Source organism: Entelurus aequoreus, linkage group LG23 (genome assembly GCF_033978785.1).
Source record: "Entelurus aequoreus isolate RoL-2023_Sb linkage group LG23, RoL_Eaeq_v1.1, whole genome shotgun sequence".
Lineage (NCBI taxonomy): Eukaryota > Metazoa > Chordata > Actinopteri > Syngnathiformes > Syngnathidae > Entelurus > Entelurus aequoreus.
In genome coordinates this window covers 3,207,143-3,221,631 of record NC_084753.1, presented here as the reverse complement: position 1 = coordinate 3,221,631, position 14,489 = coordinate 3,207,143, and the positions used below count along the sequence as shown (strand labels likewise).

The following is a 14,489-nucleotide window of genomic DNA, read 5'->3' as shown; positions in this document are numbered from 1 at the left end:
CATGTACTTCGGTATCAGGGAGGTGTAGCGGATTTTATAGACTAGGCTCAGTGCAAGTTGTTTTACTCTGTCCTCCACCCTGAGCCAGCCCACTTTGGAGAAGTGGGTAGGAGTGAGGTGTGATCTGGGGTGGAGGTCTAGAAGTAGTCTGACTAGCTTGTTTTGGGATGTTTGGAGTCTAGATTTGAGGGTTTTGGAGGTGCTAGGGTACCAGGAGGTGCATGCGTAATCGAAAAAGGGTTGAATGAGGGTTCCCGCTAGAATCTTCATGGTGCTTTTGTTGACCAGAGAGGAGATTCTATAGAGAAATTTCGTTCGTTGGTTGACCTTTTTGATTACCTTGATTGCCATTTTATCACAGGAAAGATTAGCCTCTAGAATGGAACCTAGGTAGGTGACCTCATCTTTCCTGGTGATAACAATGTCACCCACTTTAATAGTGAAGTCACTGCCTTTCTTAAGTTTGATGTGGGACCCAAATAGGATGGATTACTTAACAGATGCGCATGTACGCACACGCGTAATACACGACTAACACAGGAATTTCAGGTGAATTCTACAAAATAAGAATATAACTAAGTAAAAAGTGCATATAAAGATAGATAGAAAATGTGGGCGTGGGTGTGAACGATGACTAATCTCGGGACCCGAGGTGGATAAATAGATTGCTCGATTTGCATGTTTTTTTATTTTTTATATTGCAGTAGTTTTTAAGCAAAAAACCCGTGTTCGAATCTTGTGCTTGAAGCAATAAATCTCAGCAAATAAATGAAAAACATCAACTGCGTTGACCTCCTACTAAGAAGGGAGGGAAAAGTAATTTGCAGAGGTGGGTAGTAACGTGCTACATTTACTCCATTACATTCACTTAAAGGTGCCATATGTAACAATTTCATGTCAAGTCATCATTAAATGGCCCTGATATGTCAAAAGGCATTAATAAATCATGTTATTTTCCAATACCTTTATAACTGATACCAGTAGTTCAGCCGGGATTTGCTCATTTCAAAATTCAGTTCAGTTCAGTTCAGTTTCAGTTTATTTGGAACATGCATACGATACAATGTAATGCATCACACATTTCCAGTTGTTTCATTACAGCACGTCCGAAAAGGAGTAGGAAGAAGCTGAGCTTATTTAATCCTACCCCTTTTCATACCATAGCAATTTTATCCAATTTCCTTGTCCTCTGTAATAGAACAGTGAACAAATAAATAATAAATAAATAATATACCACACTAAGCAAACAAATATTAAATACAAAAATAATCTGTCTCAATAATAAATACATTTAAAAAAAGGGTTCAAGATGTTAATCATAATTCTTGTTCTGTGTACTTTGTGAACACTTGTAGTTGGAACAGTCTCTTAAACCGAATCATATTGGTGCTTTGTTTGATTTCTTTGGTTAATCCGTTCCATAATTTAATTCCACATAGAGATATACTGAAGGTTTTAAGTGTTGTACAAGCATACAAATGTTTTAAATAGGGCTGCAACTAACAACTGCAGCCCTGTCGATTTTTACTTCGATTAATCGATTATTAATCGGATAAAAGAGACAAACTACATTTCTGTCCTTTCCAGTATTTTATTGGGAAAAAAACAGCATACTGGCACCATACCTATTTTGTTTCTCAGCTGTTTGTAAATGTTGCAGTTTATAAATAAAGGTTTATAATAAAAAAAATTAAAAAAAAAAAAAGTAGCCTCTGCGCATGCGCATAGCATATATCCAACGAATCGATGACTAAATTAATCGCCAACTATTTTTATAATCGATTTTAATTGATTTAATCGATTAGTTGTTGCAGCCCTAGTTTTAAATTAGATTTTTCTCTGTTATTTTTCTCCTCTTTTGTTGAGAAGAATTGTTGTACATTCTTGGGTAGCAGGTTATAGTTTGCCTTGTACATCATTTTAGCTGTTTGCTAATGCACCAAATCGTTGAATTTCAATAATTGTTATATACAAATTAAAGGGTTTGTATGTTCTCTATATCCAACATTATGTATTATTCTAAATTAGATTTACAGCCCTGAAATATTGTTATTGTTTTCATTTCGATGCCCCGCCCTTCACTGTTTGACCAATGAGCAAGTCCGTGAGTGTGTCACATCCAGGTTGCCAGTTACGCACCGCCACCTCAATTTTCTTAAAAAATAAAATTGCATGAAGTCGTCAGCCGGTGGGAGGGGCTCCTGAAAGAAGGCCCTTGTTGGGTTAGCGATGCTACTGTGTTTAACAAATATTTAGGATCATTTTTATTGACGGGAATGAGATTGGAGTAATGATTAGTTTGAGCTAAGGGGAAAAACGTGTTGAAAGGGTATTGAGCTCCAGACCAAACACAGTACTACCTCTAGTTTTTTTTTTAGACAAGTGAAAGTTTGATTGCAAACTTGTCATGCCTGTTGCGCTTGTCAGCTCTCGAGTATTTACTTGAGGTGGCCACAAGGAGCGCTCTCTAGTAATGGTGACGTCATCATTTCATGTGTTAAAAGGGCCTTGACATTTCCTTGTTGGGTTTTACTGTTTTGCTCGTCAAGCGAGTGTTTGTCACACATGGCAAACATCTTACAAATTTGTGCTGACATCATGAACTTGTTTTTATTCTTTCTTCTGGCCGTGCAAATGCACAGCGTGGCTCCTGGTAAGTCCTCTTTTTTTTTAATAAGTTTATACAATTATTTATAAATCCTCTTTGTGCCTTTACTTATTCTGTGAGTTTTTATTATTAATTTTATTTGTTCTCATCTCATTCAATCTTATTATTACTCAATCGTGATTCTTTTTAAACATCTTTAATTGTTTCCTTTTTCATTTCTCACTGCACACAATATAATCTGTCATTTATTTTACTTTGAACATTTTTTACTTTGAGCTAACATGACTCACTTAAACCAGGGGTGTCCAAATTTTTTCCACTGAGGGCCGCACATTGAAAAATCAAAGCTAGCAGGGGCCATTTTGATATTTTTTATTTTAAAAACCAATACAATATATGTATAAAAAATATACATTTAGGCTTCCACTCAGGCTTGATCCCGGGGACCCCAAAGGGTTTTGGTCCAAAAAATATAAAAAATGTGTCATTATTCAGTATTATTATTTGTGTTATTATTCAAGTTTTTAAATCTCTAGATCAACATTAGGTCTATCTGTCAATATAAAAAAATTTAAAGATTAAAAAAAAACAGCTCGTTTTTTTACATGGCAAACAAAATATGCAACATTTTCCCCCAAAAATATCTCAAAATATTTAATGTGATATAATTGGAGCCTTGAATAGGTCGATAATTCATAATGACATTGATTTTGATTCATTATTATTTTTTAGAGAAAGAAACAGCCTACATGGCAGCTTTGTGTGATTAGAGTAAACATTGCTACATTTTCTTGTTACATTTCACCTGTTTGCTCTTTAAATACCACTTTTAATGTTTTTTATTTTTTTCAATCATATTTTCAAAATGTGCCGTGGGGTTGTTAAAAAATGACCTGCGGGCCGCAAATGGCCCCCGGGCCGCACTTTGGACACCCCTGACTTAAACGTTAAATAAATTATCTCCCTTTCATCTTCAATTTAACAGTCAGAAAATTATATTAACATCAATATAATTATTGTTGTATATATATTTTTTTACTTTCAGTGGGATTTATTCAAATGAAATGTTTACACCAAATAAACTGGCACAAAATATCCTTAAATAATTGGTAAATAAAATACTTAAAAAACCATTTTCAAATATACAAAAATAACTTTAAAAAAACGCATTTTAATTAAATGTTAAACATTTTATTTAACTTCCAATACAAAAATGTGTAATAAATGTAAGATATTTTTTTAGAAATGAAAGTAGTAAAGTTTAGTTTAGTTTAGTAAAATGAAATAAAGATAGTTTTTTGTCTCTGTTGACGTTGTCTACAACGTTGGGTGTCTACACAAAAATTATTCAACCTTCATTGAAAAAAAAAAGTATATTTTCAAAATATACAAACTGTCAACAAACAGGTGAACTTTTATTGCGGTTTTGAAGGAGAATAGAGATGCCCTTTCTTTTATACCTGTTGGGAGCGCATTCCACATTGATGTGGCATAGAAAGAGAATGAGTTAAGACCTTTGTTAGTTCGGAATCTGGGTTTAACGTGGTTAGTGGAGCTCCCCCTCGAATGTTCACAGTGCAAGATTGTTGAACATGAAACAAAACAATAAGTATTTTTGTTGTTTTGTTCTACTTTCAGTGATTCACACGCTGGAGTACTTCATCACTGCGTCCTCTGGAGTTCCAAACTTCCCAGAGTTTGTGAGTGCTGCTTACATCGATGGAATGGAGATGTATCGTTACGACAGCAACAATTCCAGCAAAACGGAATTCAAACAGGAATGGATGAACAATATCCTAGAAGCGGAACCGCACTACGAGAAGACTATAACAGACCACAATGTTGTTGCTCAGCAAATTTACAAAGAGAACATTGAAACACTTCAAAAGCGTTCCAACCAAACTGGAGGTTTGTTTATGTTGAACTTTCTACCATTCAAATATATATGATGTACTTTTTTTAAATACTGCAGTACATTATGCCTGATCTACTATGATCCAAATACGACGCGTTAAACTGTGTGCAAACTATAAAATAATGTGTACTATTAGCGTGTTGCGTGGGACTGCGTGTACAATTGAAAAGTGGTGCAGACGGTCGTATTTAAACACGTTTTCGTGTACTATAAGGGGCTTCCAACAGGAGGACCCTCGATCATTTAGTGTACATCCATGCTATCATATTCTTAAACGTTGTGTTATGTTTTGAAACAAGCAGTAACGATGTACCACTTTTTATGGACATTTTAGGAGCATTCCTGCCACAGTTTTTTTTGGGCACACTAAAAGTATATATATATATACTGTGTGTGTATATATATATATATATATATTTATATATATATATACTGTGTATGTATGTATGTATGTATATGTATGTATGTATGTATGTATGTATACATATATGTGTATATATATGTATGTACACTACCGTTCAAAAGTTTGGGGTCCCCCAAACAATTTTGTGGAATAGCCTTCATTTGTAAGAACAAGAATAGACTGTCGAGTTTCAGATGAAAGTTCTCTTTTTCTGGCCATTTTGAGCGTTTAATTGACCCCACAAATGTGATGCTCCAGAAACTCAATCTGCTCAAAGGAAGGTCAGTTTTGTAGCTTCTGTAATGAGCTAAACTGTTTTCAGATGTGTGAACATGATTGCACAAGGGTTTTCTAATCATCAATTAGCCTTCTGAGCCAATGAGCAAACACATTGTACCATTAGAACACTGGAGTGATAGTTGCTGGAAATGGGCCTCTATACACCAATGTAGATATTGCACCAAAAACCAGATATTTGCAGCTATAATAGTCATTTACCACATTAGCAATGTATAGAGTGTATTTCTTTAAAGTTAAGACTAGTTTAAAGTTATCTTCATTGAAAAGTACAGTGCTTTTCCTTCGAAAATAAGGACATTTCAATGTGACCCCAAACTTTTGAACGGTAGTGTATGTATACATATATGTGTATATATATGTATGTATGTATACATATATATGAATATATGTATATATATACAGTATATATGTGCGTATATGTATATATATGTGTGTGTGTATATATATAAATGTATGTGTATGTGTGTATATATATATATATATATATATATATATATATATATATATATATATATATATATACTGTATATATATATATACTGTATATACAAACCCTGTTTCCATATGAGTTGGGAAATTGTGTTAGATGTAAATATAAACGGAATACAATGATTTGCAAATCCTTTTCAACCCATATTCAATTGAATGCACTACAAAGACAAGATATTTAAAGTTCAAACTCATAAACTTTTTTTTTTTTTTTGCAAACAATAATTAACTTAGAATTTCATGGCTGCAACACGTGCCAAAGTAGTTGGGAAAGGGCATGTTCACCACTGTGTTACATGGCCTTTCCTTTTAATAACACTCAATAAATGTTTGGGAACTGAGGAGACACATTTTTTAAGCTTCTCAGGTGGAATTCTTTCCCATTCTTGCTTGATGTACAGCTTAAGTTGTTCAACAGTCCGGGGGTCTCCCTTGTGCTATTTTAGGCTTCATAATGAGCCACACATTTTCAATGGGAGACAGGTCTGGACTACAGGCAGGCCAGTCTAGTACCCGCACTCTTTTACTATGAAGCAACACGTTGATGTAACACGTGGCTTGGCATTGTCTTGCTGATATAAGCAGGGGCGTCCATGGTTACATTGCTTGGATGGCAACATATGCTGCTCCAAAACCTGTATGTACCTTTCAGCATTAATGGCGCCTTCACAGATGTGTAAGTTACCCATGTCTTGGGCACTAATACACCCCCATACCATCACACATGCTGGCTTTTCAACTTTGCGCCTATAACAATCCGGATGGTTCTTTTCCTCTTTGGTCCGGAGGACACAACGTCCACAGTTTCCAAAAACAATTTGAAATGTGGACTCGTCAGACCACAGAACACTTTTCCACTTTGTATCAGTCCATCTTAGATGAGCTCAGGCCCAGCGAAGCCGACGGCGTTTCTGGGTGTTGTTGATAAATGGTTTTCGCCTTGCATAGGAGAGTTTTAACTTGCTCTTACAGATGTAGCGACCAACTGTAGTTACTGACAGTGGGTTTCTGAAGTGTTCCTGAGCACATGTGGTGATATCCTTTACACACTGATGTCGCTTGTTGATGCAGTACAGCCTGAGGGATGGAAGGTCACGGGCTTAGCTGCTTACGTGCAGTGATTTCTCCAGATTCTCTGAACCCTTTGGTGATATTACGGACCGTAGATGGTGAAATTCCTAAATTCCTTGCAATAGCTGGTTGAGAAAGTTTTTTCTTAAACTGTTCAACAATTTGCTCACGCATTTGTTGACAAAGTGGTGACCCTCGCCCCATCCTTGGACCCTGGACAAGTCGCCACCTCATCGCAGGACTATGTATATTCATGTATATATATTAATATAAAGCCTATGCATGTACTGTATAATATGGGAGAGTTCAACTCCTACCTTGTTTACTTCTGTGACGACCTCAAGGTTTTTTAATCAATCAGAAATATCAAGCAGCTAAAATGCGGCAGTGTGGAAAGACTGTTTTGCATTTTTCCCATTATCCCTTGTAAAGGATTTAAATGGGTAATTTTAATTTTGTTTTATGTTGATTGGATGTTTTTTTATAATATCCACAAAGTTCAATGAGAAGGCTGTGTTGTGTGTAACAATGTGTGTTGACTTTTTGTGCGGGTTGATTTTTTTCTTATGCACCGTGACTAGGGAAGGTTGTTTAGATTGGGTGCTGTACTTCATTGACTTGAAAGTACAACTAAAGGCGGAGTAACCTTTAGTAGCCACAAAATGGCGACAAAATGGCAGCAACCAGATCACTGCATATTTATATATGATATGGATACACACCTGTGGTCAAATTGTTGAGTGTGTGCCGTCTCGCGGGTCAAATTGAAGGTTTGGGCACTCCGATTAAAAAATGAAAATATTTGACCTACCTGTATTTACAGCTTAATTGTATGACGCTAGATTTGTCATATAGAACATTTACTATTAACATATCTTCTATGTGGAAAAAATGCATTTTCTTGCATATTCTTCACGTAAGCACACCTTCAGTGTGCCAAGGAAAGGGGTTTCATCGAAGAGGCATCGCAGGACTGCTTGTCAAACGCCCATAAAAAGTGGTACATGTCTGCTGCTTGCTTCAAAACAAGGCAAAACACAAGATGTAAGCGCATGATAACATGAATGGACAGTAAATTATTGAGTGTAGTACACGCAAAAACCTCATTTATATAAGGCGGTCTGCACCACTTTTCAATTGTCTTAGTAGATCACACGCCTGATAATAGTACACGCAATTGTATAGTTTGCACATGGTCTCAGTGGATCCGGCCCTGTGTGTCTTCCAGGTGTTCACATTCTCCAGTGGATGTCTGGGTGTGAATGGGACGATGAGACCGATGAGGTTAGAGGTTGGGATCAGGACGGTTATGATGGAGAAGATTACATATCGCTGGACATGGAGACGTGGACATTCACCGCGGCAAAACGGACAGCTTTCTCCGACAAAGTCCAGTGGGAAAATGACCAACTGCTACTCGACTACAATAAGCATTACTTCACTGTGGGATGTCCTTCCTTCTTGAAGTCGTATCTGAACTACGGGAAGGAGGTCCTAATGAGAAAAGGTAGAACCACACCATGTACTTTCACCTTTTAGCATGTTAGCACGCCCCCTATAGGAACATTACTGACATTACACTCTGTTTCTTCTTTTTAGGGACCGAGTCCCTTTGGGACAGAGGACCCTATTGTATTTCTAGCGTTTTATTATTATACCGCCGCCTCTTAGAGCTGTAGTTTGACCCCCTTAACATGCTTCAAAACTTACCAAATTGGACACACACATTAGGACTGGCAAAAATTGCGATCTAATCAAAAATCCAAACCCCAAAACTCAAAATTGCGCTCTAGCGCCCCCTAGGAAGAAAACAGACAAAACTGCCTGTAACTCCCAGTAGGAATGCCGTAGAGACATGAAACAAAAACCTCTGAGTAGGTCTCACTTAGACCTATATTTCATACACTGACAACCCCCAGCAAAAATCAACAGGAAGTTTGCAATTCCCCCTTCAAAAACAAAAGTTGTGTAAAAACAGTTACCTTTTTTCAAACATTATCTCCTCTGAGCCCGTTTGTCGTGTCTGCTTCAAATTAGCACAGGAGAGAGATTGAACCCTTCTGATTAAAAGTTGATGAAAGTTAATTACTGCTCCGGTTTGGATTTTATGAGCCCTCAAAGTCGGTCCCGTCCATCGCTGCTTGCAGCTTTAATTTCTCTTTGTTTCTCTCCACCTTTACCTCCATACACACTATGGTTGTACGGTATACCGGTACTAGTATACTACCAGGATACTAATGAATCATATTCGGTACTATACCGCCTCTAAAAATTACGGTACGCCTCCCTTTTTTTTTTGTAATGGGCATGTCGTCGTCGTGTCATTGCTGGCTTTACGAGCAGAGGAGCATGTTCGGCAGTGTACAATCAAGGAGTACTTACAAGCAGACAATTTGTGTAGACAGAAAAGAGAGAACGGACGCATTTTGGCTTAAAAACTAACGTTAAAGGTGAAGCTATAACACTGAAATGCCCACAGGAAGAGGTGCTTCAAGACATGGCTAGCTAGCTAGCGGCTAACGTCCAACCACAGTCTGCAGTGTTTTAGCTACTTCTAAAAAGTTCAAGTTCAAGTACCACTGATAGTCACACACACAGACTAGGTGTGGTGAAATTACCCTCTGCATTTCACCCATCCCCTTGTTCCACCCCCTGGGAGGTGAGGGGAGCAGTGAGCAGCAGCGGTGGCCGCGCTCAGGAATCATTTTGGTGATTTAACGCCCAATTCCAACCCTTGATGCTGAGTGCCAAGCAGGGAGGTAATGCGCCACATTTTTATAGTCTTTGGTATGACACGTCCAGGGTTTGAACTCACAATCTACCAATCTCAGGGCGGACACTCTAACCACAAGGCCACTGAGCAGGCTTAATCACTAATCCTGGCCTCCATGGCGACAAAGTACGTTTCTTACAAGTATCATCCCTGCAGGACGAGGAGTAGCTAAACATGCTTCACTACACATCGTAGCTCACCGCCGTCAAAATGTAAACAAACGCCATGGGTGGATCTACACCTGACATCCACTGTAATGCCTTGTGGCAACCCATCAGCATTCCTGTTCTGTAACCCTGTACACTGTTTGTTTGTCTAACCTTGGACGGGTTTGTGCTGAAAACAAAGTTTTCTTGTACTTGTGCGATGACGATAAAGACCATACCATAAAATGATACCAAGTACAGGAGCGTATCTAGTCAATACTACTATGATTATATCGATATTTTTAGCGGCACAAAATCTTTTTTTTAGTTTTTTGTTAATTTATATTATGTTTATAAACTCAGGAAATACGCCCCTGGACACATGAGGACTTAAATTATGACCATTGTATGATCCTGTAACTACTTGGTATCGGATCGATACCCAAATTTGTGGTATCATCCAAAACTAATGTAAAGCATCCAATCAAGTGATTATTACATTTTAACAGAAATGTAGCTAGAACATGTTAAAATAGAAAGATTAATAAATCATTTTCTACCACTTGTCCTTAATAATTTTGACAAAATAATGGAATGGAAAATGACACAATATGTTACTGCATATGTCAGCAGCTAAATTAGGAGCCTTTGTTTGCTTACTTACTAATGAAAGACAAGTTGTCTTGTATGTTCACTATTTTATTTAAGGAGAAACTTGCAATAAGAAACATATGTTTGGTATACCCTAAGATTCTTTGTTAAAATAAAGCTAATAACGCAGTTTTTTGTGGTCCCCTTTATTAAGAATAGTTACAAAGTATCGAAATACATTTTGGTACCAAAATATTGGTATTGGGACAACCCTGATACACACCTTACCGCCACCTTGTCTTCTGTCCGCACGGTACAGAGCTTCCAGAGGTGTTCCTCCTCCAGAAGACGCAGTTCTCTCCGGTCAGCTGCTTTGCGACAGGGTTCTACCCCGCCAGTGCCAAACTGTTTTGGAGGAAAGGCGGCCAGCAGCTCTTCGAGAACGTAGAGCACGGAGAGATGCTCCCCAACCACGACGGAACCTTCCAGATGTCTGTGGACCTGAAAGTGGAGGTGACGGCCGACGTGGAGGGCGAGTACGAATGCGTGTTTCAGCTGTCTGGCGTCGAGGAGGACCTGGTCACCAAGCTGGAGAGAAGAAGCATCCTGAGCAATCCAAGTAAGAAAGACACTTTTAGTTGAACTTAGTTGGAGATGTTTCCCATCAGAAGTCCATTACTGAGCCATGATGTTAGCATGCAAAGTAGTCATGAAGGTTCATCATCATCATCATTTCTTTTTAGTCCTTTCATGAAAATGCATATACAGTATACAATCCCCGTACAGTTCACACTTTTATTGTTTTTTTGTTTCTTATACATTTCCATGATCAGAAAGGAGCAGATGGAGGAATAATATTCTTATATTTATCTGCCCCCTTTTTTAAAACAAATTATTTAGATGACTTTATCACTGTTCCCTCCACCAACACCCGAACTCCAACATCCATCCATCTTCTTCCGCTTATCCGAGGTCGGGTCACGGGGGCAGCAGCCTAAGCAGGGAAGCCCAGACTTCCCTCTCCCCAGCCACTTTGTCCAGCTCTTCCCGAGGGATCCCGAGGCGTTCCCAGGCCAGCCGGAAGACATAGTCTTCCCAACGTGTCCTGGGTCTTCCCCGTGGCCTCCTACCGGTCGGACATGCCCTAAACACCTCCCTAGGGAGGCGTTCGGGTGGCATCCTGACCAGATGACCGAACCACCTCATCTGGCTCCTCTCGATGTGGAGGAGCAGCGGCTTTACTTTGAGCTCCTCCCGGATGGCAGAGCTTCTCACCCTATCTCTAAGGGAGAGACCCGCCACCCGGCGGAGGAAACTCATTTCGGCCGCTTGTACCCGTGATCTTGTCCTTTCGGTCATAACCCAAAGCTCATGACCATAGGTGAGGATGGGAACGTAGATCGACCGGTAAATTGAGAGCTTTGCCTTCCGGCTCAGCTCCTTCTTCACCACAATGGATCGATACAGCGTCCGCATTACGGAAGACGCTGCAACGATACGCCTGTCGATCTCACGATCCACTCTTCCCTCACTCGTGAACAAGACTTCGAGGTACTTGAACTCCTCCACTTGGGGCAAGATCTCCTCCCCAACCCTGTGATGGCACTCCATCCTTTTCCGGGCGAGAACCATGGACTCGGACTTGGAGGTGCTGATTCTCATCCCAGTCGCTTCACACTCAGCTGCGAACCGATCCAGTGAGAGCTGAAGATCCTGACCAGATGAAGCCATCAGGACCACATCATCTGCAAAAAGCAGAGACCTAATCCTGCAGCCACCAAACCAGATCCCCTCAACGCCTTGACTGCGCCTAGAAATTCTGTCCATAAAAGTTATGAACAGAATCAGTGACAAAGGGCAGCCTTGGCGGAGTCCAACCCTCACTGGAAACGTGTCCGACTTACTGCCGGCAATGCGGACCAAGCTCTGACACTGATCGTACAGGGAGCGGACCGCCACAATCAGACAGTCCGATACCCCATACTCTCTGAGCACTCCCCACAGGACTTCCCGAGGGACACGGTCGAATGCCTTCTCCAAGTCCACAAAGCACATGTAGACTGTTTGGGCAAACTCCCATGCACCCTCAAGGACCCTGCCGAGAGTATAGAGCCATTCCACGACCAGGACGAAAACCACACTGTTCCTCCTGAATCCGAGGTTCGACTATCCGGCGTAGCCTCCTCTCCAGTACACCTGAATAGACCTTACCGGGAAGGCTGAGGAGTGTGATCCCACGATAGTTAGAACACACCCTCCGATTCCCCTTCTTCAAGAGAGGAACCACCACCCCAGTCTGCCAATCCAGAGGTACCGCCCCCGATGTCCACGTGATGTTGCAGAGTCTTGTCAACCAAGACAGCCCCACAGCATCCAGAGCCTTAAGGGACTCCGGGCGGATCTCATCCACCCCCGGGGACTTTCCACCGAGGAGCTTTTTAACTACCTCAGCAACCTCAGCCCCAGAAATAGGAGAGCCCACCACAGATTCCCCAGGCACTGCTTCCTCATAGGAAGACGTGTTGGTGGGATTGAGGAGGTCTTCGAAGTATTCTCTCCACCGATCCACAACATCCGCAGTCGAGGTCAGCAGAACACCATCCTCACCATACACGGTGTTGATAGTGCACTGCTTCCCCTTCCTGAGGCGGCGGATGGTGGTCCAGAATCGCTTTGAAGCCGTCCGGAAGTCGTTTTCCATGGCTTCCCCGAACTCCTCCCATGTCCGAGTTTTTGCCTCCGCGACCGCTGAGGCCGCACACCGCTTGGCCTGTCGGTACCTGTCCGCTGCTTCAGGAGTTCTATGAGCCAAAAGAACCCGATAGGCCTCCTTCTTCAGCTTGACGGCATCCCTCACCGCCGGTGTCCGCCAACGGGTTCTAGGATTACCGCCACGACAGGCACCAACTACCTTGCGGCCACAGCTCCAATCAGCCGCTTCGACAATAGAGGTGCGGAACATGGTCCACTCGGACTCAATGTCCAGCACCTCCCTCGTGACATGTTCAAAGTTTTTCCGGAGGTGGGAATTGAAACTCTCTCTGACAGGAGACTCTGCCAGACGTTCCCAGCAAACCCTCACAATGCGTTTGGGCCTGCCAGGTCTGTCTGGCATCCTCCCCCACCATCGCAGCCAACTCACCACAGGTGGTGATCGTTAGAAAGCTCCGCCCCTCTCTTCACCCGAGTTTCCAAAACATGAGGCCGCAAATCAGATGACACGACTACAAAGTCGATCATGGAACTGCGGCCTAGGGTGTCCTGGTGCCAAGTGCACATATGGACACCCTTATGTTTGAACATGGTGTTCGTTATGGACAATCTGTGACGGGCACAAAAGTCCAATAACAAAACACCGCTCGGGTTCAGATCCGGGCGGCCATTCTTCCCAAATCCGCCTCTCCAGGTTTCACTGTCGCTGCCAACATGAGCGCTGAAGTCCCCCAGTAGAACGAGGGAATCACCCGGGGGAGCACTCTCAAGTACTCCCTCGAGTGAATCCAAAAAGGGTGGGTACTCTGAGCTGCGGCTTGGCGCGTAAGCGCAAACCACAGTCAGAACCCGTTCCCCCACCCGAAGGCGGAGGGAAGCTACCCTCTCGTCCACTGGGTTGAACTCCAACGTGCAGGCTCTGAGCCGGGGGGCAACAAGAATTGCCACCCCAGCCCGTCGCCTCTCACTGCTGGCAACGCCAGAGTGGAAGAGAGTCCAGCCCCTCTCGAGAGAACTGGTTCCAGAGCCCTTGCTGTGCGTCGAAGTGAGGCCGACTATATCTAGCCGGAACTTCTCCACCTCGCGCACTAGCTCAGGCTCCTTCCTCCCCAGCCAGGTGACGTTCCACGTCCCAAGAGCTAGCTTTTGTAGCCGAGGATCGGACCGCCAAGTGCCCTGCCTTCGGCTTCCGCCCAGCTCACATTTCCCCCGACCTCTATGACCCCTGCAATGGGTGGTGAGCCCATTGGAGGAGGGACCCACGTTGCCTCTTCGGGCTGTGCCCGGCCGGGCCCCATGGGGACAGGCCCGGCCACCAGGCCCTCGCCATCGTGCCCCACCTCCGGGCCTGGCTCCAGAGGGGTGCCCCGGTGTCTCGCGTCCGGGCGAGGGAAATCAGGGTCCTTTGTTTTTATTTTTCATGGAGGTCTTCGAGCTGCTCTTTGTCTGATCCCTCACCTAGGACCTGTTTGTCTTGGGAG

The 14,489-nt window shown here is 42.1% G+C and overlaps 1 protein-coding gene across 8 annotated transcripts in view; it reads left to right on the top strand.

Annotated features, from left to right (window-relative positions):
* The window catches only part of LOC133640777 (major histocompatibility complex class I-related gene protein-like), a 100,622-nt gene that overhangs the window by 75,726 nt on the left and 10,407 nt on the right, over nt 1–14,489 (top strand). For 7 of the 8 annotated variants that reach the window (XM_062034393.1, XM_062034397.1, XM_062034396.1 and 4 more), the window contains 3 exons: nt 4,247–4,516; nt 8,015–8,293; nt 10,616–10,915. In XM_062034393.1, the coding sequence (XP_061890377.1) occupies nt 4,247–4,516; nt 8,015–8,293; nt 10,616–10,915 (849 nt within the window). Of the gene's footprint in view, nt 1–2,512; nt 2,654–4,246; nt 4,517–8,014; nt 8,294–10,615; nt 10,916–14,489 lie in introns of those variants that run through there. The other variant, XM_062034394.1, reaches the window with a different exon arrangement.